This window comes from Pyxicephalus adspersus, chromosome W, assembly GCF_032062135.1.
Source record: "Pyxicephalus adspersus chromosome W, UCB_Pads_2.0, whole genome shotgun sequence".
Lineage (NCBI taxonomy): Eukaryota > Metazoa > Chordata > Amphibia > Anura > Pyxicephalidae > Pyxicephalus > Pyxicephalus adspersus.
In genome coordinates this window covers 10,435,476-10,458,087 of record NC_092870.1, presented here as the reverse complement: position 1 = coordinate 10,458,087, position 22,612 = coordinate 10,435,476, and the positions used below count along the sequence as shown (strand labels likewise).

At 41.5% G+C, this 22,612-nt stretch overlaps 1 protein-coding gene across 1 annotated transcript in view; it reads right to left on the bottom strand.

Annotated features, from left to right (window-relative positions):
• Nucleotides 1-20,370, bottom strand: part of LOC140342788 (lysine-specific demethylase 5C-like) — a 49,347-nt gene extending 28,977 nt beyond the window's left edge. Inside the window, exons 1-14 of the mRNA XM_072429139.1 lie at nucleotides 20,326-20,370; nucleotides 17,508-17,585; nucleotides 16,864-16,986; nucleotides 13,161-13,331; nucleotides 12,935-13,069; nucleotides 11,760-11,883; nucleotides 11,450-11,613; nucleotides 11,187-11,345; nucleotides 10,674-10,793; nucleotides 9,037-9,195; nucleotides 8,767-8,948; nucleotides 8,027-8,189; nucleotides 7,771-7,890; nucleotides 1,653-2,029 (exon numbers count right to left, since the gene is read on the bottom strand). Of these exons, the coding sequence (XP_072285240.1) occupies nucleotides 1,653-2,029; nucleotides 7,771-7,890; nucleotides 8,027-8,189; nucleotides 8,767-8,948; nucleotides 9,037-9,195; nucleotides 10,674-10,793; nucleotides 11,187-11,345; nucleotides 11,450-11,613; nucleotides 11,760-11,883; nucleotides 12,935-13,069; nucleotides 13,161-13,331; nucleotides 16,864-16,986; nucleotides 17,508-17,585; nucleotides 20,326-20,355 (2,105 nt within the window). The 5' untranslated portion in view covers nucleotides 20,356-20,370. The remainder of the gene's footprint in view (nucleotides 1-1,652; nucleotides 2,030-7,770; nucleotides 7,891-8,026; nucleotides 8,190-8,766; nucleotides 8,949-9,036; nucleotides 9,196-10,673; nucleotides 10,794-11,186; nucleotides 11,346-11,449; nucleotides 11,614-11,759; nucleotides 11,884-12,934; nucleotides 13,070-13,160; nucleotides 13,332-16,863; nucleotides 16,987-17,507; nucleotides 17,586-20,325) is intronic.
• Nucleotides 20,371-22,612: the final 2,242 nt, after the last annotated feature.

The window sequence follows — 22,612 nt, the reverse complement described above, 5'->3', positions numbered from 1 at the left end:
AATTGGGTCAGGAAAACCTACCCACCAACCACTTGACGGATATCAACAGACATAGAACGGACACAATATTGAAATCTTTAGCGTACTGAAAATCTGTACCAAAAGTGTAAAATGTCATAGCTTCCTCATTCCGAAAAAATAAAAACAACCTATTTGAATCAAATTAAAGTTTGTGTTTGCAGCTTGGTTTTAGGTTAGTGATTTAACCTAAAATTTATCAGAGCACTGGCATTACAGAAAGATAACCAGAATTTGCAGAATAGTTAGCAGCCTTCATGTTCTCTTACAATAAGATTCTTTTAAAGAAAGCTTGTACTAAGAGAAACATGAAGGATACCATATTAGACAATTATTTATGGTTCATAAAAATGGGCACGTAGAAGGTAAACCTCATTCTTCTGATCTGCCATCTGCATTCCTGATTAAGTCAAAGGGTGTCCAAATGATTCGTTTCGTCTTTGAGTGCATCCTGTTCCGGATTTGTAAAGTATGCATTTAGCCCTCCAATGTATTAAGTTTACTATTGAAGGTTACAAATTATGCTATAGCATGCAAAGATTTTTGACACATGACCTTACAACAGTTTGGGTAAGGCCCTTCGCTGTTTTAGCAGAACTATTAACTATAATCCCCTCCTTAATACAAAAGTTTTACCATTCTGGTGTGGAGGATCACAAGTGGCCTGCACAAAGCCCTTAAGGATAACTATTTCAACATCAGGCATGGTCATTTACCCAAATTTCAAATGCCAAATTGTAGGTGCTTTGAGACCAATACAGGGAATTGAACAGAATAGGAACTGAACAGAATTGAAACTTCTATACTCTGCAATTTCCTCCTTAGGCCTATGGGATGAATCTTAATCAAGAAACCACCTGGATTTGTATAAAAATCGTCCAAATCAGACACAATGTCTCTGCCCACCATGCCACTCCAACCATATCCACTCCTTCCACCTGTAAATAATCACTGACAGTCAGCCATGTTACCCATCTACAATATACTATGAATGCGGCAGCCATACTTATCCATCCTTCCCTCCACTCCTCTTCTGCTATACCTCTTTGTGGTTCTCTCATTGGCTTCCATTTCCCCTTCAAATCAAATTTAAGCTTCTGTGCATTGCCTGCAAATACCTCAACAGGAGGTGCAAAATACACGCCTAACCGATCTCTTCACTACTCCAATGACCTAATTACTTCCTCAAACGCACAGCTCTCCAAGACTTTTTTTTTTTTTTTTGCAACCCCCATTTTATGTACGGTGCTGCATTATATGTTGGCACTATATACTTTTATTAACCCCTAATGAACACCTTAGAACATGAATTTGAACATTGATTGTAAACCAGGTCTTCTCTTTAACCATCAGTACATGACATACAAAGGTTCTTTAGGCTGCAGGGACAAAGATTTCAAGATCTTGTGGAAAGCGTTCCAAGTAGAATGGAGGCATTCGCCGCAACAAAGAGATCAATAGTTTTGGAACGGGATGTTAAACAAGAATATGGCCAGGGGTTTAACCTTCTAAAATAACTAGATGAGGAGATTTGTTTTCCTTACACCTCAAAGCTTTAATTTTGAAAAAATACATGACGGTGAACATGACACGCAGTCTTCCAGAACAGGTCATTCCATGGACAATACAATTACCTGAGATACTGTCGAGAAGGCAAGCACTGACATAAGTCATCAATGTGATACAGACACACCAAGCCCTGAGGGCAGTTGTAACAGGCCAATGCAGACAGGAAGCAGGTTGTCTTGCACTTCTGACACTGTCTTTCATCATCAGGAAGTAGCTCAAAGGCTTCTCGTTCTGCTTCTGTGACTCCTTTCTCCATCAGCGCTTTCCGCAAACGTCGCTCCTGCCGTACCAACAAGAGCATGTCCTTGTGTACTGCTGAAGCCAGACTGAGGTCCAATTTTTCTGGGCATGCAGACATCTTGCAAATAAGCTCTTCATGGGAGAAGACACAGTATCGCCGGAGGCGGCGGTAATGCTCAATACATTTTCTGCCTGTTGGGAGCTTGGGGGGGGGGGATGGAGAAAAAAAAAAAAAAAATTACAATCCATTAGTAAAATAAGGAACAAGAGAAAGCAGGGTTTTTGGCACAATAAATATATTTTTTACAATAAATAGCAATACAGAACATATAATTTCAAATAGGCCACAATAAATCACCATACGTATTTATAACTTCCGATAACAAATATTATTCATGTTGACCGTTGTACTCTACGCTGCTGCCGGCTTGTCCACACCATTATACCCCAACGCATTCAATCAAAAAATGCGTTACCACTCCACAAGAAACTCTTTTTATAAAGTGTATCAAATTATATTATCACGTTAGCAACAAATCACACATTGCGACCGGCATCCAGTTTCTTAAACAAATAGTAAAACTATTTGAAAAATCTACAAACCCAATTAAAAGAACAGCTTCAATTACTACAGAATAATGCTAATATAATACAGCACAATAACCAATGTTTGCAAGGTTTCCTCCTATGTGCTGACCCTCCCTACTCTCTCATTCTATTCACTTGGAGAATGCCAAGGTTCTGCTGGGGCAACTGTATGATCCCTAACCATACTCACTGGGATCCATGCCAGCCTGCTACAGTACATACTTTCCCGTTGCCAGGGAAATAATATTCTCACATTACTTAAATTCAGTCTGGTGGCACTATCCCTTCCTGACCTCTTCAAAAAGCACTTTGAACCATATACCAAGACTATACGTATTAACTGCAAGCGTCAAATATGCGCCGACATACCTCTACCCCTGAGGAAGCCAAATAGAGCGAAAAGCACCGGGTACAACGGTCAACACGAATAATATTTGTTATCAGAAGGTATAAAATACGAATAGCGATTTATGTGAGTAACTTGCTAGATGTTGTATGTATAGTGCTTAGGGCCAAAGTGACACTATATAGACCACTAGAATTTATTGTGGCCTATTTGAACAGATATGTTCTGTATTGCTATTTATTGAATACAGTGCCCCTGATTCATCAAGCAAAATCGGATTATCGGTCGCGCATTCGTATTAGCGATCCGGAATCGCGCGCGATCGCGCTATTCAACAACCGGAAAAGCTCGCGCACGGAGCCGCGCTTATCCGACAGCTTTTTACTGGCGATCCGGCCGGCAGATTCAGGATGCGAGTGGACGCGCGCACTCGAGTCCCGGACCGCGGTAATCCGCGATCGCGGGTCGCGCGTATTATCGCGCTTCCCGCGATCGCGGATTTCAATGATGAATCAGGGGCAATATATTTATTGTGCCAAAAACCCTGCTTTGGCACATAAGTTCTATTCAAAACTTTAACTACCACTCACACTTTAATACTCAAATTTTACAATCTATTAGCCAATGGAGCACAGGGTCTTTATCTAAAACCGCATACCTGATTTCAAATCATAAAAAGCCCCTCCTAATTTTCAGACTGAAGGATGTCCAGTAGCAATAAGCTCCTTCCTCTCCAGCTTACCTGTCCTTACCCCTGGAGATTTTTTTTTTTTTTTTTTTTTTTTTAAATCAGAGCTTAGCCCTACATGTGGGCTTTACCTAGAGTGGTCTGCATGCAATGGAGTCTGCCCAGAAAGACATTTATATAACATGCTGATGGAGAAAAAGGGGAAAGCAAGGAAATAAACGGATTGAATCTGCCTATATACATTATGGTACATATTCAGCATTAGGAATATCTACTAGATTGTAAGCTCTTCGGGGCAGGGTCCTCCTCCTGTATCACGGTCTGTATTAGTCTGTCATGTGCAACCCCTATTTAACATACAGAGCTGCATAATATGTTGGCCCTATATAAATCCTGTTTATTATTAATATTTTTTTTCTGGCCAAGTGCAATAAGTGTATTCCCACAGAAGTCGGCATCTTTCATCTGAAAATTGTAATAAATTGGGGTTTACTTGTAGTGAGTAATTGTCTTTTTTTTTTTTTTTTTTTTAATATAAATATTTACATCTTTAAACGCTCAAATACAATTATCAATATTACCAGTACTATTGGTTCTGCATGGTAGGGAATGTCCTCAGAGCTGACCTGAGGAAAAAACCTTTTCCCTAAGCAAGCTCAGAGGTCATTAACTACAAAAATAGCCAATAGTCCTGCATTGTAAAAAAAAAAAAAAAAAGCCTGCCCACAAGCCAGAGTATCAGAAAGAATAGGAGTGAGGAGATTACAGAAGAACTGGGAGATAAAAATGTACAAGTCATGGGGGCATGGCCTGGCGGGCTCAGAAGATCTCCGATTTGTGCTGGCATATCTGGGCGACCTACAGCCTTAATCTTACCGGCAGAACACGGGAAAAATCTAAGCGCTGTAATGAAGTGAAGACTCCCTCCAACCCGTGGCAGCGGTCCGGATCCTCTCAGACCTCCATTCGGGACTATATCTCCGAATTTCCTCCTGCGGCCTCCCCACAGGCAGCCATGCGGGAGCCCGAGCATCCTCTTGACTTCCGGTTGGCAGGAGACAGCGCACTCCCAGGCTTGTTCTGAGACTCCGGGATTGCCAAGCTGGTCACAACAGCTTACCACTCCCGCTCCTCCGATGCAAATGGGATCCGGAGTTTGCTGCACGCCAGACGGTCCAGCGGTGAGTCCCTCTTTGCTTTTGGAAGCCTCTTCTCCCTCTGCCTCACAACGCTCTTTAGGCCCAGACCTGCAGACATTTGCGGTGGTAGCTGGTCCTGGCTCCACCCATGACCAAAGGCTGACTTGTTCAACCCCTGCAGCTCTGCCAGGTCCACATGCCCATGTTCCCATGGACACTCCACACGTCTAATAGGAGGATACATGAGGTCCCAAAGACCCCACTTCCTTCCCCACCACATCATACAGCCCCATCTGCCCCACAGAGGTTATGTGATGGATCACCTGCATTTCTACCAACGGATTTGGGTTTTTCTCTAATAGAGAAATTATTTGCAAAGTCTCCCCACTAGGGCTGACTTCCAAATCCTCACATCTGAAGTACAGGCAACATGTAGGTCAGAAATTGGAGCTTTGTGCACTGATCTCCAGTCCCTGGCAGGTAGAGTAGAGGGCCTTGATGAGGAGATACAGCAGGCTAAAGGGGACATGGATCACCTTGAGAATAAATCTCATGAGTAGGATAATAAGTTGAGACTTGTATCACTACCTAGAGGACCTGGACAATCGGGAACGTAGACACAATATACAGGTTCACGGATTGCCTGAAGCCACTCAAGCTGCACATCTTAAACCGGTTCTTCAAGCTATATTCAATAATGTTATTGGAAGGCCCTCCTCCCAAGCGATTAAGTTCAACAGGGCTCATCGTGCCTTGAGACCACCTACTAATACCTCTTTAAACTGCGGAGCTCATGACATATGGCAGCCCTAAAGGATGAAATGGGCACTCCTTTGTATGATCCACCAGGTATAGCTTCCCAATTTGAGACTTTTTACAGTCAACTCTACAAAATAGTACAAAAGCCCAGACTTCACAGGCAACCCACACCTAGGCTAAAATTGATGAATACCTGGCGGTTGTCGCGATGCCTACAATTTCAGTAGAAAACTTGGAGCATCCTTTTAGTCCTATTTCTGAGGAGGAAATTACTAAAGTTATCCAGCAACTCCCGTCCAATAAAGCCCCTGGCCCTGACAGCCTTTCATACTTAAACTTTAAAAACTTACCTTACAGAACTTCCCATATCAGAGCTTTTTAATGGCTTTATGATTTAGATGCAGAGAAGGCTTTTGACAGGCTCAGTTGGTCTTTCATGTTTTCCACCCTTTTGCGTACCGGGCTCACTGGACCTTTTTACCAAGCGATCTGTTCGCTTTACTCGCTCCCTTCAGCCTCAGTTAAACTTCCCCATGCGTCTTCCTCCTCCTCCCCCATTAAAAATGGAACCCGATAGGACTGTCCTGTCTCCTCTGCCATGTGCCCTTTCTATTGAGCCCCTAGCTGCCCATGTACGTTCTAATCCGGATATACAAGGGGTGCAGATAGGGGGACATCCATTAAAATCTCGCTCTATGCAGATGATATCTCCTCCTTACCTTAACAAATCCTTTTGTCACCCTTCCCAATTTGTGGATGGAGCTTCAAATTTTTGGAGCAGTTTCTGGGTTAACTCCCAGAAGACTGAGGCCCTGCCCCTGTTTGTGCCACTTTGTTACTCAAATCCCTCCAGGAGACATACCCCTTTAGCTGGCAGCAGAAGTCCCTTCGATATCTGTGTGTACAAATCACTTCATCATACTCCCTATTATATGGAGAGAATTTTCCTCCATTGATTAGAGACCTTAAAACATCCCTCCAGAATTGGAAGAACCATCCCATATTCCTGTTTGGGCTGTATAGCATCTAAAAAAAATAAGGCTGGTCCCGAAGCTTCTTTGTTTGAGACCCTCCCGGTAACTGCACCCACTCACACCCTGAGACAGCTCCAAATAGACTTTTTGAATTTTATCTGGGCCTATAAAAGACATCGACTGGCTCAGAAAGCTGTCTGTGCTCCTAGAGAGATTGGAGGTTTAGGAGTCCCAGTCCTATGTATATACTAGCTGGCAGCACACTTGCGGTGCATGTCCTCTTGGACGTCTGTCTGCTCATAGTGTCTGTAAGCTGTTCATACGTCGGGGCAATCCTTCATAGGCTTTTCTCGGGAACTGATCTCACCTGTTGGCGCTGTCGCACACATAGGGGAACATTGGAGAATATTTATTGGCAATGTACCTCTAAATTCAACAATATTGGCTTAAAGTGAATCAGCTGGTTCAGGATGTCTCCCATCTACATATACAACTAGACATGATCACGCATCTGGATGAAGGGAGCGAGTAAATAGAACAGATCGCTTGGTAAAAAGGCCCAGTGAGCCCAGTACGCAAAAGGGTGGAAAACATGAAAGACCAACTGAGCCTGTCAAAAGCCTTCTCTGCATCAGGTTTACCAATATCTGGGGTGCCTAGGGGCCTCTCTAAGATGCACATACATATTCTGGTGGCAGCTAGCTCACTTATTTTCACTAGGTGGAGGTCAGCCTCTCCTCCTTCAATGGACCAAATTTAGGATGTCCGTCTCATGGAATACCTTACAGCAGTACTCAGAACAGGGTACAAAAGTTTGAATGTACATGGGAGGCTTGGGATGAACACTATTCACTTATGATGGCCTGAGTATTGGTTCCCCTCCCCCCTTTTTCCGCCTATTGTTTTTTATTAATGAACATTTGTTAGTTAAGATGACTATTTTGTGATTGCACTGGTTATTTATAATTATGTGGAAATACGTATACTGATGCCTTGCTATGTTTTATATCTTCTATTGTTTTTATCTTTATTAAATTTTTAAATAAGTACAAAAAATTACAATTTCAAAAAAAAGAAAAAAAAAAAAAGGGAACGCAAAAAATTTACGTGGATCGTAAGTAGATTTTCAATGTTGTTAAAAAATATCAGGTAAACTCATCAGCAGCCGAATGGCAAAGCATGTTTTTCCCCCCTTTACAGAGATCAGCAATAATAGTCCATTTATTTCTTTCATGATCCCATATGATATAGGAAATTGCATAAAGTTTTCGGAATCATAATTACTGTGTTTGGACAAACCTGTGTAAGATTGAGCTTAGTTTAAATAAGAAACGACAATAGCCTTATCTGTCCTGGTAGGAACAGCTGTATTGCTATATATTTAAGCAAATTAACCTGAATGTCAAACCCATAGGATAGGAATGAGACAATGCATCACCTCTTACTCACCCAGTCTGCTGTGCAGAAGTTCACTGCCTCAGCAAAGTTGTAGCCCTGGTTAAAGCCACTATGATAGGCTCTTGGGAATGTGATGACAAACTCACCAGCACATTGGTTTGTGCGCACAACCTTAAAAAAAAAAAAAAAAAAAGGGGACTTGAGAACAGTACAGATGATCAATTACTACATACTGGGTGGCAAAATGCACAACATATCGTTAGAAAAAGAACAGCAGAAAAGTGTTAAAATTGAAAGGATGACTGACCGGAACACCATGAGACATTAGTGTGTTGGGGTTCATTAGCGTGACCAACTGATGCAGGAGATCAGGCTGACTCTCAAAGAGCTCAGGGGTCAGTTTCTTCATGACCTCTTCAAGCTGTTCAGCAGCAGAGGATGGCACCCCATACCAGGTCTTGGGCTCACCCCTGTGCAAAGTCATAGTAGAATAGTTAAATAGTCCCTTACAAAAACATTACAGGGAAAATACACAATAACCTCACTATTTTGAGAGTTCCTAAACCAGCTATTAGGACATTTGCCCATAATGGATATTTGCTTCAGGGTGGTATTTTTGAATTGGCTGCCCATGCACAATATGTCACAATTTAGTCGTGCTGCATTTTTCAAAGCACACTGCATGGCAACACAGCTGAACATCGCGCTGTACTGTGTAGGGGGGAAAAAAAAAAAAAAAAAAAAAAAAAAAATAAAGTGTCAATGGCAAGCAATCCTGTGCATCAGTCCATGTGTTGTGTGCAACTACAATGCACTTGTTGCAAAACAGTCTCTTAATGCATCTTCATTTGTAATTTAGCTTCCAACTCTTGGCATAAGGCGTCTAGATTCCCCCCCCCCCACTCCTAGGTTATATATTCCTTTATAGGGGTAACAGGGGTCCATCAGAAGAGAAGTATGAGCTGGGTTTAGCTTAATATTACTCTTAAACCCAATTTGGTAAAGAAAACACTCCGCTAACAAATATTCCAAACTCAAAGTACTAACCAATGAAGATAGTTGATAGAATAGCTCCAGTGATCTTCAATGTGCCAACAGAAAGCAGAAAACACCATGCCCACATACAGCCAGGGTACCTTCATGCCAGAAATGTCTGCATTGATGTGACACAGCACAGACTGCTCAAGCACGGGCATCACATTCAAGTTCCAGCCACTGGTGGCATATGCCTGAGGAGAAAAGGCAAGGCAAATGAGCAAAATGAGGATTAAAACTCAAAAAAAAGTGTGGAGATTTAGGAGCAAGCAGATTAGTTACCTTCTCCTCAGGTGGCAGCTCAGTTTTCCCATCCAGTATTGGGAAGCCACTGCTAAATTCCTTGGAGTGAATATCAGCTCCATACTGCACTGTAACATCCTCCTCTATACTGTTGACCAGACGCCAAAACTCCTTTTCCACCAGCTCTGTAGGCACCATCTGGAGAAATATAGTGATATTTACATAATCATAATAAAACAGCATAATCATATGCTGACCTATATATAGCACTTTTAGTTATACATTGCTCCCTGCATTCAGAATTTTTTTTTTAAAGAAAAGATTGTGGGCAAGCAAATATTTTAGAGGGGACAGTGCAGCAACTCCCTTATCAATACAAGTCACATCAAGGTAATGGTCCAGCCTTTTCCCCCGACCCTTTTAGACAGGAGCACCACTCAGCTTTTTTTTTTGCTTGTTTTTTTATTCGGGGTGGGGGGGGGTTATTGAAAATTGAGTCAAAATACAAAGATGAAAAAAGTGGGACATACTTGTCCCATTATGAAGTTGAAAGTATAGGGGTAGTAGAGAGTTGACCGTATTATAGGGATTGGAGGGGTCACTGAACATCTGGGGCAATAGATTTCATACGTTGCCTCATATTTGTGTCCACCCGCCTACTTTAATCCCAGCTCAAAAACATTTCTGGGGGAGAATACGGTGGTCCACTGTGCAGAAAAGAATTAACAGGGAATGGAAAATTACTTGTAGAGCTCTTTACATTTGCTGTTTTTGAGGACCAGAGTGTGTGTTAAGAGGATAAAGGACATCATCAAGTTCTCAAAGAAACATGCATTCCATAAGTCAGATTTCACATCAGTACAAAACAAAAAAAATTCTTTATTTTGGGACTGGGTTTAATCCCACTAATAAGACTGGACAACTAATCTAATGTTTAGAGAAACTGAGTAGACATATTGCCAATTGCTCCTAAATTCCAAGAACATTCTTTTATAACAGTTTTCAGGCAATTGGAGAGGGCAGGGGGGTCAAACTGGGAACTGTACTTCTCACAATGCCACAATTCTCTTCTTAAAAAGGACCAGGTGATAACTAACTTTGCATTCCCTCAGGCACCATTAGATTGTAGACTGGCAGCTTACAATGATGGGAGTTGTAACAATGTTGTAAGCAGTGCGATTATAGATTGTAGTCGCTCCCCTCAACAAAATTACAGGATTAGGACACAAACCCCTCGGAATCATAGGGAAAACCTTACTTTCAAAAATGTTATCGTTATATAGGAATAACTCTGGGCTCAATTAATGTACACCACCTTTGTATATAACATATATAGCCAAATGCCATCTGCTAAAGTTGCCAAGTGCTTTGCCAACTAAACTAAAATTACAGATTCATTTTCTTTGCTAATCTAAACTCACTAATACCTTAGCCTTAACTACAGAATGCCTTTTCTCAACAACATACTGGCCATTTGCATGAAGGTCAGGTTTTTATTTTAAGAGGATTAATGAAGCCCAGTGATGTGATCCTTTCAAAAAGCACCAGCTGGCCCCTCCTATCAGTAGGTTCAACATGAGGTGTCCAATGTGGGTGGAGGAGTAGTATGAACCAGAGAAAGCAAAAATAAAAGAATATTCAGTTTTAACAAGAAAGCCAAAAGTATAGACACTCACATGAACTGGCATATTGAAATAATCTGCCTTAAAAGAATCTGCCATCTCGCCAAAACTCTGCAGAGTGTACTGCCATGTGGCCTGTTCAAAACCAAATGCTTCAGGTGGCCGTGTACATTCCTGCAAATAAAGGAAACACACACACACACACACACATATATATCCATATACACACACACACACAGGGGAGTTCTAACTCCAAATGTGATCATGAAATACAATTTTTAGAAATGTGCTTAAAGTTATGAAAAATGTATTCTAGAATTGGTCATATCAATAACCGCCCCCACCCCATTTAGCAGAATCCATTACATCCTGGGTGCCAGTCAACCTAGAAAAAAACTGGTGTATCAGTACATTTAACACAGAGTTAATTTTTAAATGTTAGTGCATTTGTTTTTAGTTCAAGTTGGAACTGGGCCTTTATTTTTTTCTTTAATACCTGGTTATTAGATAAGTTTAATAGTAAAAGATACCTTCCAATACCCCCCCCCCCCCCACAAGTTTACTTACTGCCATAACACATTTGGGACAGTGCCAGATGCCTTTTGGGGGTTCAGGAAGAGGAGGTAGCAGGCAGAAGGTGTGGTAGTTGTCATTACAGCCATCACACAATAAAAGCTTCCCATCATCATCCCCACGGGAACAGATACGGCACACGTAGGAATCCATCTAAACAAGAGAAGCGATTTGTTTGATCTGACCTTTTAGTGGTTACACTAAGCAAAGCAAGGGGAAACTACAGATATTAGGACAAATGGCCTTGTGTGACTTACAAACTGGGAACTATTGGTACTCCTCCGATGTCGCATAGTCATCTTGGTGCAGGGCTGAGGACTAAGCGACCTCTCAAGCGTTAAGTGTGGCTGGCTCTCTTCAGAGTCTACACCCACCTCTTCCTTTACTACTAGTGTTGGTGGGCATTCTAAGACATCTCCTTCTGAAACAGGATGTGTGTCATAATCCAAAGCTTTTTTTTCACCATCTTAAAATTTTGAGCATTATATTCTTTTAGGTTTGCAGTTATCATTTAAAGCTCTTTATATAATACAAAAAAAAAAAAAAAAAAAAAAAATTCTACCATACCTTTCTTGTGAAGATTTTTATCTTTTGCCATTAGCCCAAGTCCCATCATTTTTGGGCCTGCACCATATATCTGAAGTTTCTTTAACTCTGGGTTCTTCTCTATGTCTTCTTCTGTCGGTTCAGGCTTAAACAGTAAAGGAATGGGAAGAGGGCATAACACAAAGGAATGTAACCCAAACCAGTCCCCAGGTGCCACCAACCATACCCAAGCAGCATTATTAATTTGAACCAGCAGATATATTTTGTTGCCTCATACCAACAAACAATCCAGTTATCCCAGAAAAGGATAGGCGTTTGACAGCACTAGATCTTGGCAACAACCCACCCATCACAGTCACACAAAGACAGGGATATTCCCAAGTCCTATCTAAGGAGAGTCAACTATACAGACCAGTCTAACCCGTGACCATTTTTTTTTTTTTTTTTTTTTTTATTATTTTATTATGCATCCATGGTGCCTTAGCGGTGTTTTCTTTCATAACTTTCAACTGTAGGGAATGTAATTAAAAACATAGTGAGCATGTTGAGTTAGTGTTGCAATGTGTACTCACATTCTTTGACATATGGCAGCTGCATGTCTCAAGTATCTAAACCTTATGGTGGCACATTACTATCTGCAGTTTTGGAAAACATTTTTCAGGACAATGTATCTTGAGGAACTTGCCTAGTTTATTCCAATATACATCGGAGGGTGACGCAGGAAGGACGATGCGGAAAAAGAGGAAAAGATGTCGGCGCCTGGGGCTCCTTCTGCGCCGGGCCGAAGACAGATACCGGGACGACGTGGGACCTGATGGAAGAACCCTCCTGACAGATAGACTGCTCTGCAGGATTGATGTTGTGGGTGACTTATTTTGTGTTTACTTCAGCTTTAACATGCAGCATAAGTGTAGTATTACCAAGTTAAAAGCACAACAAACCGAACTATATACCCAGGGTGGTGATGTTTGGAGGCTTTTGAGAGGCAGGATCTGAGCAGTCAGGATCCGCCATGAAAGGAAAGGAAAGGAAAGGAAAGGCAGCCCCCCCCCCCCAGCCCCCCTCCCTCCATACACTATCCTGAACATCTAGATGGATTTAAAAATATCAACTATATCCAAAACTGCAGCTAAGCAATGAGACTGGCTTGAAGGGAATACTTGACTACACTATGCAGATTCGGCAAGATCACTTGCCTCCGAGGTTAGGCGCTTGGCCCGTCGTCCATAGCTGGTCTTTGAAGGCTGCACAGATTGTCTTAATGGAATACTATGAGGTTTGTATTCCTTATCTTTCTCTTCATTGTTATAACGTGGCCGTTCACTATAACCCTAAAACAAAGGAAAGTAAGAAAGAAAACAAAGAAAGTCAACATAGATTGATGCATCCTTCAGCTGCAAAAATGGTTCTCTCAAGACTTACTGCCAAGTTTGCTCCAGACTGGTACATATGGAAAGGGTATACAATACGCTCATAATGAGATCTCAAAAGTGAGCCAAGGTTCTTTACAGAGGGATACCCTATGCGCTGTGCCACTCGTGCCCACTTTCTGTCTCGGCAGACCAGCTCATATCCACCCTCATCGAGTACAATCTAGTGGAATAGAAATTAGACTACTTTACACTCAAAATATAAAGGCCACTGCTCTCACATTTGTCAAAGACACCCACACAAATCTGGGAACCAGACCCTTTTTGTCAACCTTATGGATTGGACCTTTAGATGTAGCTCACAAAATCCATTTTTGTGTCTCATTCAAAAGTTGTTACCTGGTTATGCTATCCCACATCGAACAGCACTACATTTCCTCTCAGATTTCCATCTATTACAGGATAGATTAGTTAGGTGATTATTAACAGAAGAAACCTGTGAGTGCTGCAGGGGACCCAGGAGCTCAACCCTCAGGGAAAAATTGGTTTCACAAGTGACTGGAATACATACACACACACACACACACACACACACACACACACTTCTACCCAGCCCGTTTTTTTGGGGGCGGGCCGCCCACCTTCCGTGAATATTCTGCCCAGCACATTTTCAGCAGCTCTGAAGGACACCAGAGAGGTTGCTCTGCTCTCCCCTGATTAGAGCTGGGCGGAGTGAGGAGAGCACAGCACAGCTATAAGGAGATCAGGACACAGGCTGTCCCTCCCCCTCTCATAACTGTGCAAGTCTTGAAAAAAATAAAAATAAAAACACATTGTGCAAACAATGTCTCCACCCAGTGGGCGTGTTTAATGATGTAATCAGAGCAGTGTGTGTGTATAAATGCTGCATGTCACATTCCTCAGCCTTAGAGCTCTCTGTGTATAAACCTTCATATCCCCTAAACTGTATGTCAATGACTTCCTTTCACAATTTCAGCACCCCAGCTTTTACAAATTTCATGATATGGGGATCAGAATTGTAAAATCTTGTGAAAATACAATAGTGGGGTTGCAGTATTAAAAGCAAGTGTGCCCTGGAGTCCTAAATTAAAAATGCAAATTAGGGAGCCCCAGGGCCACCTACATAGAAAGGAGCATTGGGGAAGGGCCCCTAAATTTATACTTTTCTCTCACAAATCTATAACTGTCATATGTTACCCTGTCTGCTTCTCTTCTTTGAACCCCAATTTTCCTAGAATGGGGGGGGGGGTAAGAGACACAGTTTGATGATAACGACCCACTTTAAAATTTCATTACTATAGCAAACGCACTGCCCTGTTACACATTACTGCCCACTTCTAGCACCGGAAAAGCAATTTCTCTGGAATGGGGAGGTGTAAGAAACTGAAAATGTGTGGGGAATGGCTAACACCCCCTAAAGTTTTATCACAATGGCATCATTGGAATAAACTCTACCCATCAAAACCAAATTTGGGTTTAGGTACTGGTAGGGCAAGTCATGGGTAACAGGGCACCGTGTTTTGATGGTCAGACTATGTATTGATGCCATGGAGATGAAAGTTTGAAAGCCCTCACTTGCACCCATTAATTCGGTTTATCTGCACCTCTGTTCTAGAGAAATTGGGGTTCAAGGTAGGGAAGCGGACAGTTTGATGGGCAGAGATTTTTATGTTCTAATGATGCCATGCTAATGAAATTTTAGGGGTCTGTTCCCCACTTTGGAATTGGGATTCAAAGAACAGAAGCAGAAAGGGCAGCATAGTATTACAATTATAGTTTGGTGAAAGGTAGGTAAAATATTTAGGGGGCCCCACCCCAATGCTTCTTGCTATGTAAGTGGCCCCTAGGGGTCCTTAATTTGCATTTTCAATTTTGGGCTCCTAGGTGCACTTTTTTTTTTATAAAACAGTAACCCAAATGTTCAATTTCCACAAGTTTTTAAACTCATGATGCCCATATTACTATGAGAGTCCCCTGTGTACCCCAAAAATTTTAGGTAATTACAACCAACAATTTAGGAGATCTAAAGGATTGAACACAAGTTGTTAGGCTGCAGAATCTGACAAGCAGACTTTACACACACAGCAATCACACTGCGGGGATAAATTTCACAGGAAGTTTTTGGCAGTGATGAGCACTGGCTGTCCTGCCCTCATCTCAATCACATGCTTGATGCTCTTTGTGTTACCTAGGTATAGCACTAGGAGGTGACATCTGAAGGTAGGCTGAATTCACACTGGCAGAAAGTTTGCATTTGCTGCATTTACCCCTCACTTTCTTCTCGCCGGGAACCAATGCTGCTTGAAAAACTGCTAGGCCTGAAAAGTCCAGCACTTACCGCCTGTTACCAATCCCAGGTGCCCAGCACTTACCGCCAAATACCAATCCCAGGTGCTCAGCACTTACCGCCTGTTACCAATCCCAGGTGCCCAGCACTTACCGGCCTGTTACCAGTCCCAGGTGCCTAGCAGTTGCTAAGTAGTCACTCAGAAGGGGCATTTTATTTTTTACTGCTAATGTGAACTAAGCCTAATTTGTTAAACCACATTGATCACAATATTACAATACTACAAGGGATTACACTATTAAAACATAGAACTCTAGGGAGTTGGATTAAAATACACAGCACTGGACTGTTGGGACATAATACAAAAAAAAAAAAAAGAAAAAAATTGAACATTCAAACAACCCAGGCGTTAGAAAGTTGTAATAAAGTATAGGAGGTAGGTAGAACACTGACAATGGCAGGGGTTACTGGATACCTATAGCATAACTAACTAGGAGCTCCAAATTTAGTGTCTAGCCCTGTCCATTGCCAGCAAAGGGTTTTCAACCAAGTATTAGAAATGAACATTTTATTTTCAGCTTTTTAATTTGTCCAATTACTTTTAAGCCCTTGAAATGAAGGGATTGTGTAAAAAAAAGGCTTTAGTTCCTCACATGTTTATGCAATCTTTTTGTTCAACCCACTGAATTAAAGCTGAAAGTCTCCAGTTCAACTGCATCGGAGTTGTTTAATTTAAAATTATTGTGGTAATGTACAGAACCAAAAAAAGTCATCTGTCCAAATATTTATGGACCTAACTGTAAAATATATATAAAGTTATATATATGCACTACTGCACAGTTATATTACAGGTTTCAGTATTTTTGATTTATTTATGCACCCTTGTTTTAACAGGTTTTTGTGTTTTTTATTTAAAGTTTATTATTGAATTTATTAAATATTGGACATATTTTGTTGAGTTATGCTTATGAATTACAGGCCTGCAATGTAAAATAATTTTCATGAAAGACAATGTACCACTTTTTGACATATAAATCCAGACAGAAATGAACCGCCCAGGAAGTTAATACAGCAGTGTTTAGCAGCATGAAAAATTCAAGTATCTTCCCTGTTCTTTTGGAACCATTAACTTTGATGACAAACTCAATCATTTTAGACCGAAGAATATTATATATATATATATATATATATTAAAAAAAAATTGTAGCAAGCAGGCTAAATTTACCATAATAAGCCATTTTAAAAATGAACACAACAGGTAAACACTTGTGGATGAGATTGCCCTGTTGGAAATGCTGTTAACATCACTGCCCCACTATCTGCTACACCTTTTTCTGTTTACACTAAAACTGTATGCGTTTGTTTGTGTGTATATATAATTTCCCCTCAACAATACAGTCCAAGACTGAAACAAATACAAAGTAAACATTATATAATGTATTCTCACTTTGTTCAAGGTGTACAGGTCCAGAATTCGACGCTCCACATTGGGGATTTTGAGCGATGACCCCTGGATCTCCCAGAATTTTGCAATTTGGTCTAAATAGTTAAGCTTTACTCTAGTTTCAGCCTGGCATAACAGAGAAGTTTTAGGATTAGGGAGAGCAATATTATAATTGATACAATTCAGGATCCTACTATATTTCAACAACCTGTTAGAATAACGCAGCTCAAAAAGGATGTTGCATTACATGTTGTTACAATAAGAAAGCCATAATAGCCCCTATGTCCATATAGGTTCATATGGAGAAGTCGGCACCAATTGTAAAGTAGTCTGCAGAAAATAGTTTTAAAAATATCACACGTCCTGAAGTATTCAAACTGGAATCTGAAGCATTCAATCGTCTAGAACACCAAATCCAGAGGAGTGGGTGGGGAGGAATGTACTGTAATGTAATTCTGCTTATGTAGATTGCACAGCAATTTTCACTTCTCATCCAATTGCTCAATCCAGTCTTTCTGCCAATAGTGGTCTCTGTAGCAAGTGCAACACCCTTTTCTTTTTTTAACTTTCCCTATTGCTGTACATTTTTATATCCTGATATGACAATTCTAAAACTAATCAAGAACACACAAGCTTTAGATGTTTACCTCCAATTCATTGAGTCTCTGAATACGAGGTGTAAAATGAAAGTTATCTACTTCAACTGCAAACGGTGGCTGCCAGTCCTGCACAGAGGGGGGGGGGAAGGGGAAAAAAAAAAAAAAAAAAACCAAACACATTAGTAAAATCTTAGCAACAAACGTCAAAACTAGCCAGTGTTACTTTTGGTAAAATGTACTCCTCCATCTGCATTTAGTAGCAAAATTCTCCAATTCCCACTTATAGCATAAATTTCCATAGAAATACACCAGTAGTGTTAGACAGAGGTCTTTGCTGCACCTGTCTACTTAATACCCAATATTTTTCTAGTGTACAGGGCCTAGCCCTATCCACTGTGGGGGGATGTGGACCAGAGAAAATGTGTAACTGATACAGCAATTCGAGTCATGTAATGTGATCAACATCACTCTTCTCATGTCCTGGCTGTACATTGATCTCTCTGGGTCTATAAGAAATGAGGGAATACATTTTTGGCCAGTCTATTTACAAACTAAAATTATTATTATTATTATTAAACAGGATTTATATAGCGCCAACATATTACGCAGCGCTGTACATTAAAAATGCCTAAGGCTTAAAGGGTTTAAAATTCTAGGAGCCCCAAATGCTTCTCTAAAGGGTGGCACATACATTTTAGAAGTACAATAGATATTTCAGCAGCAAGCCATACAACAAAGTTACAGGAATAAAACATGGTGCTTTCCATCATTCAGGCACTCTCCATCAATTGCACTAGCACATCTTTAGCACACTTAACTCTTGCATCAACAAGTTTTATTTACATATAAGCAATGTTTCTGACCCACTGAGAAGCCTTCCAACAATTATGGACAAAAAAAAAAAAAAAAAAAAAAAAAAAAAAACACACAATTCTCATTTCACAAAAGTAAAACCTTGCCTCTACCAAGATGGCCACCTTTAGTCAGCATGCACAAGGCACAGCGAGTCAGCAATGGGCAGAGATCTGTTGACTTTAGAGTTAAATATTTAAATGAACAAAGACTAATTTTGAAGCAATGTGACCTTTTTATTGGATTACAGATCTGTTACATAAAGCAGATACTTAATGGATATAGATTAAGTCACATTTTGGGTTTCTGAAGTATGCAGTTAAGTAGCAGATCTAGTTAACACTTCCGTGTCCTAAAACACTCACGTACTGTACCTATAGAAGAACAGCTGTGCATCAACAGGACAGAAAATAAATTCGAACTACAGAACATTGAAAAAACACTGCAGAATGCACAGAATATCAGAAATATTTTTGCTTATTGGAAATTAACAATATTCTTTCTGTACTAGAGTAACACACCCAAAGGGAGCACATATGAGATATTCCCTTTAAATGATCAATATTACCATTTTTTTTTATTCTTTAACACTACAAAACTGTAGAACTTTTTGGCACAGAGGGACTTTTAATGTGTCAATAGAAACAAAAATATTTTGTGTTTAAAACTTGATTCAATAATTTATTTTAATCTTTAAAACGAAAGAAAATACATGTAGTCCCCGACAACTGCAAAATACATGTAGTAACAACTGCAAAGTTTGTCTTGGTCATTAACCACCTGGGCGGTTACCCCAAGCCTGGTTCGGGGTAAGAAAACTTGCTGAAAGCTAAAAATAGAAACAAGCGTTACAGTGCAATCTGATGGTCATACAATATTGTATGACAATCCGGTTACAACAAAAAAAAAAAAAAAAAAAATAAACACACCTCATACACACCATATAATTAAAAATGTATAATGCATATATATTATATGAAAATTTCTTTGTATTGGACTCAATACAGCTAGGACACTGGGGGACAGTGATGGAACAAGGTAAGTGGGTTTTTATTCTGCTTTTTGGTACCTCGAGTCTGACTCAGGATTACCGCTTTTTGCAAGTAAAATCGACCGCGAGTCAGACTCGGAATTACCGCTAGAGGGGTTAAAGCCAAGGAGCAAAAACAATGCTTATATGTGCTTACATTTATATGCTACAGCAGGGGTGGGCAAACTTTTTTAGTCAGGGGCCACAATCTGGAAAAAAATTTGCCAGAGGGGCCCGGTCGATGGTAGAGTGTGCGGGGTTATGCAATCATGTCATGATGGCATAACTCCGCCCACTCTCCCATCACAGATCTGATCCTGCGATGGAGAGTGGATGGGTTGTGTGCAGTGAAACAGCCTGCCCACTCTCCCATTGTAAGCTCAGAGCCTGCGATGGGACAGTGGGCGGGTTGTGTCCCTGCACACAACCCCACCCACTCTCCCATCGCAGGCTCAGATCCAGGGATGTGTTCCGCCCCGGCAGGTCCTTCTCCTGACCCTGCTCCGGGTGGCACTGGCCAGAGCCGCAGAACACCCAAAGGGCCGGAGAAACATGCCCATGCTAGACTATAGGTATCATGAAAAGAAAAAAAAAAAAAAAAATTGAACTAGTTAACCTCTTGCAACAGGTGCATAGTATGTTTATCAAGAGATGTTATTTTAATCATGTGTCACATTCAGTGTAACACACACTAATTTAAAGGTAACCGGTTACCAAATAACAGGAATATTCCAACATATTATAAAGCCACCAAGTGGTTTTATCTATGTAAACCACTATGCTTCTAAACCATATATTTTCCTGGAAATTTGAGAAGTAATATACATTATGATAAGCGTAAAGTACATTAGAATTACCTTTGTGGCACACTAAGATGAAACCTATAAGCATGTATACATATTGGTAATGGAATGAAACATAAGGATCCTCCTGTGTAAAGTGACTGACAATCAAGGAACCCTCTGGACATTAAGAACGACATACCAGAAATTGAAGGTGAAGGAAAATCTCCATGTAACATCATAAACAAGCGAGAAACCGACCAGAGAAATCCCCCAGCAATCCGACTCCCGCACTCAGGGTCTGGCGAGACCTGCTAGTCATGATACCTTAACCGTAGCACCTTATATGGAAAGACTCTTCTGCCACCGGAGATGAAATGGATGGGCGCGGAACCTGAAAGGGAATCAGAACACGTGGTGCTGGGATGCAAGCTGCGGTTTACACACTCACGTGTTCATCCGACTACAGACAGCGTAAATGAGCCAGAGGAGGCTCTGCACGCTGCTGAATTATATACAAAGATTAAAAGTTTCCCTATACGATCAACGTATGCCACACAATGCACAGTTCTCCCCAGAGGGTTGCTGTGAATACCCCCCCGCCCACCTCTCCTCGGCAGCTCTCCTCCTCTGCACGGATCTCAGGGAGGCTGCTCTGTGCTCACCTGTCATTCGTTCAGAGGATTGCTGCTGTGATGAGAGGTTAAGCACACAGTTCAGCCTTCATGTGAAGAAGACACAGGCAGCCCCGCCCCCATCTCATAGCACAAGCTGGAATTTCTATTTAAAAAGGAAAAAAAAAAAGGAAAAAAAAAAATCTGCCGGTGAAATGTATCCACTGCTAGAGCTGTGTGTGAAGTCTGCATGCATGCACCCTCACAGCTCTGTGTACAAACCTCCATATCTCCTAAAAATGTCACAATGACTTGTAATTTTCAGGGTGTACAGGGGACCCTCATATACTAGTTACTACAAATTCCCCCCAGCTTTAAAGTATTTCAAGATATGGGGGTCACAAATGTAAACAGTTATGAAAATTAAACTTTGGGGTTGCTGTTTCAGGGGAAAGTGCAACTAGGAGTCCTAAATTGAAAATGCAAATTGGGGACCCCAGGGCCACTAACATAGCAAGGAGCATTGGGGTGGGCCCCTAAATATATACCTACCTGTCACAAATCTATACCTATGAGACTACTGTCTGCTTCTCTTTGTACATCAATTTCTCTGAGGTAGGGGGTGCAAAACTGAAAACATAGGTGCAAGTGGTGGGCACATTCTCATGACTGTGATAGGGCCGAGTTCCCGCAGGCCGTGCCCCACTCCAACCTCCCCCCACCCCTTTACCCCAAACACACACACAGACAACAACTTGGTTAAATGGCGCCTTTTATTAAAAAATAACTTAAAATTTAACTCTTAATAAATAACCATAAATAATATATAAACACATAATCAACAAATAACTTACAAATAACTGTAACCAATACATTAATAAAACATCCCCTTCCTAAAAACACACCCCCTGGTTACTGGTCCTCGAAGGCCCCACTATTGTAACCCCTTGCACATAATGGGTCTGCACCGCCGTGATATATAATGCTCCCAGCCGCACCTCCAGCTCAGAAACGATACCAGCAGCACTCGCAGCCCTACCACAAAACAATTTAACCTTCCCAACAACCACCTTACCAAGGGTCCCATACCATAGATGAGACCCTCACTGAAATCGTCCAATACCACTCCTTCCCTCGAGGACCTCACAGCCACGAGAGCAACACTTTGCCCTTGTGCGCCCCGCCACACCCAGACACCTCTCTGAATTCCTTCCTGCAACCCTAGACACCACAGATCCATACCCACATCAGACAAGTGCACCCCATCAGCCTCCAAATACAACCCTAAGTCCCCTTCCAACTCTTTATGTCAGACTACCACCCCCCATTCCGTGCCACAAAGCCCCCCACCGATTTGTTAAGCTTAATCCTAGCTTTATTCACCCGGGCCACTGACCGAGCGCCTCGCCACCACATCGGACCAGACCACTATGACACCCTGCAACAAAGTAAGCAGCCTAAGCAGGTCCCACCTAATGTCCCTGGATAATTCCCTTATTGGCCTAATCCCCAAGTCATTCCCCCCCATGTGCAATACCAACACATTTGGACTCCTATCCCACTGCAAATACCAACGAACCTCTGCCAGCAGCCTACTCCATTGCATCCCGGGCACTCCAATCCACCGAATTACAACTTCGGCACGAGGGAAACCCAGCTGCCGCCCATCCGTCCGTAATGCTGCTCGTCTGGCCCCCCAGCTCACATAGGGGTGCCCGATGATCCAAACAAGACACTGGGAACCACCTAAAACAAAACAACAAAATTATGCACAACGCGATACCATCCATCCCTTATGAACATCACAGCATATGAGGCCGCACGTATGACCTAAAACGATGATTCCCAGCGACCAATGCACTGAATAACCTCCTC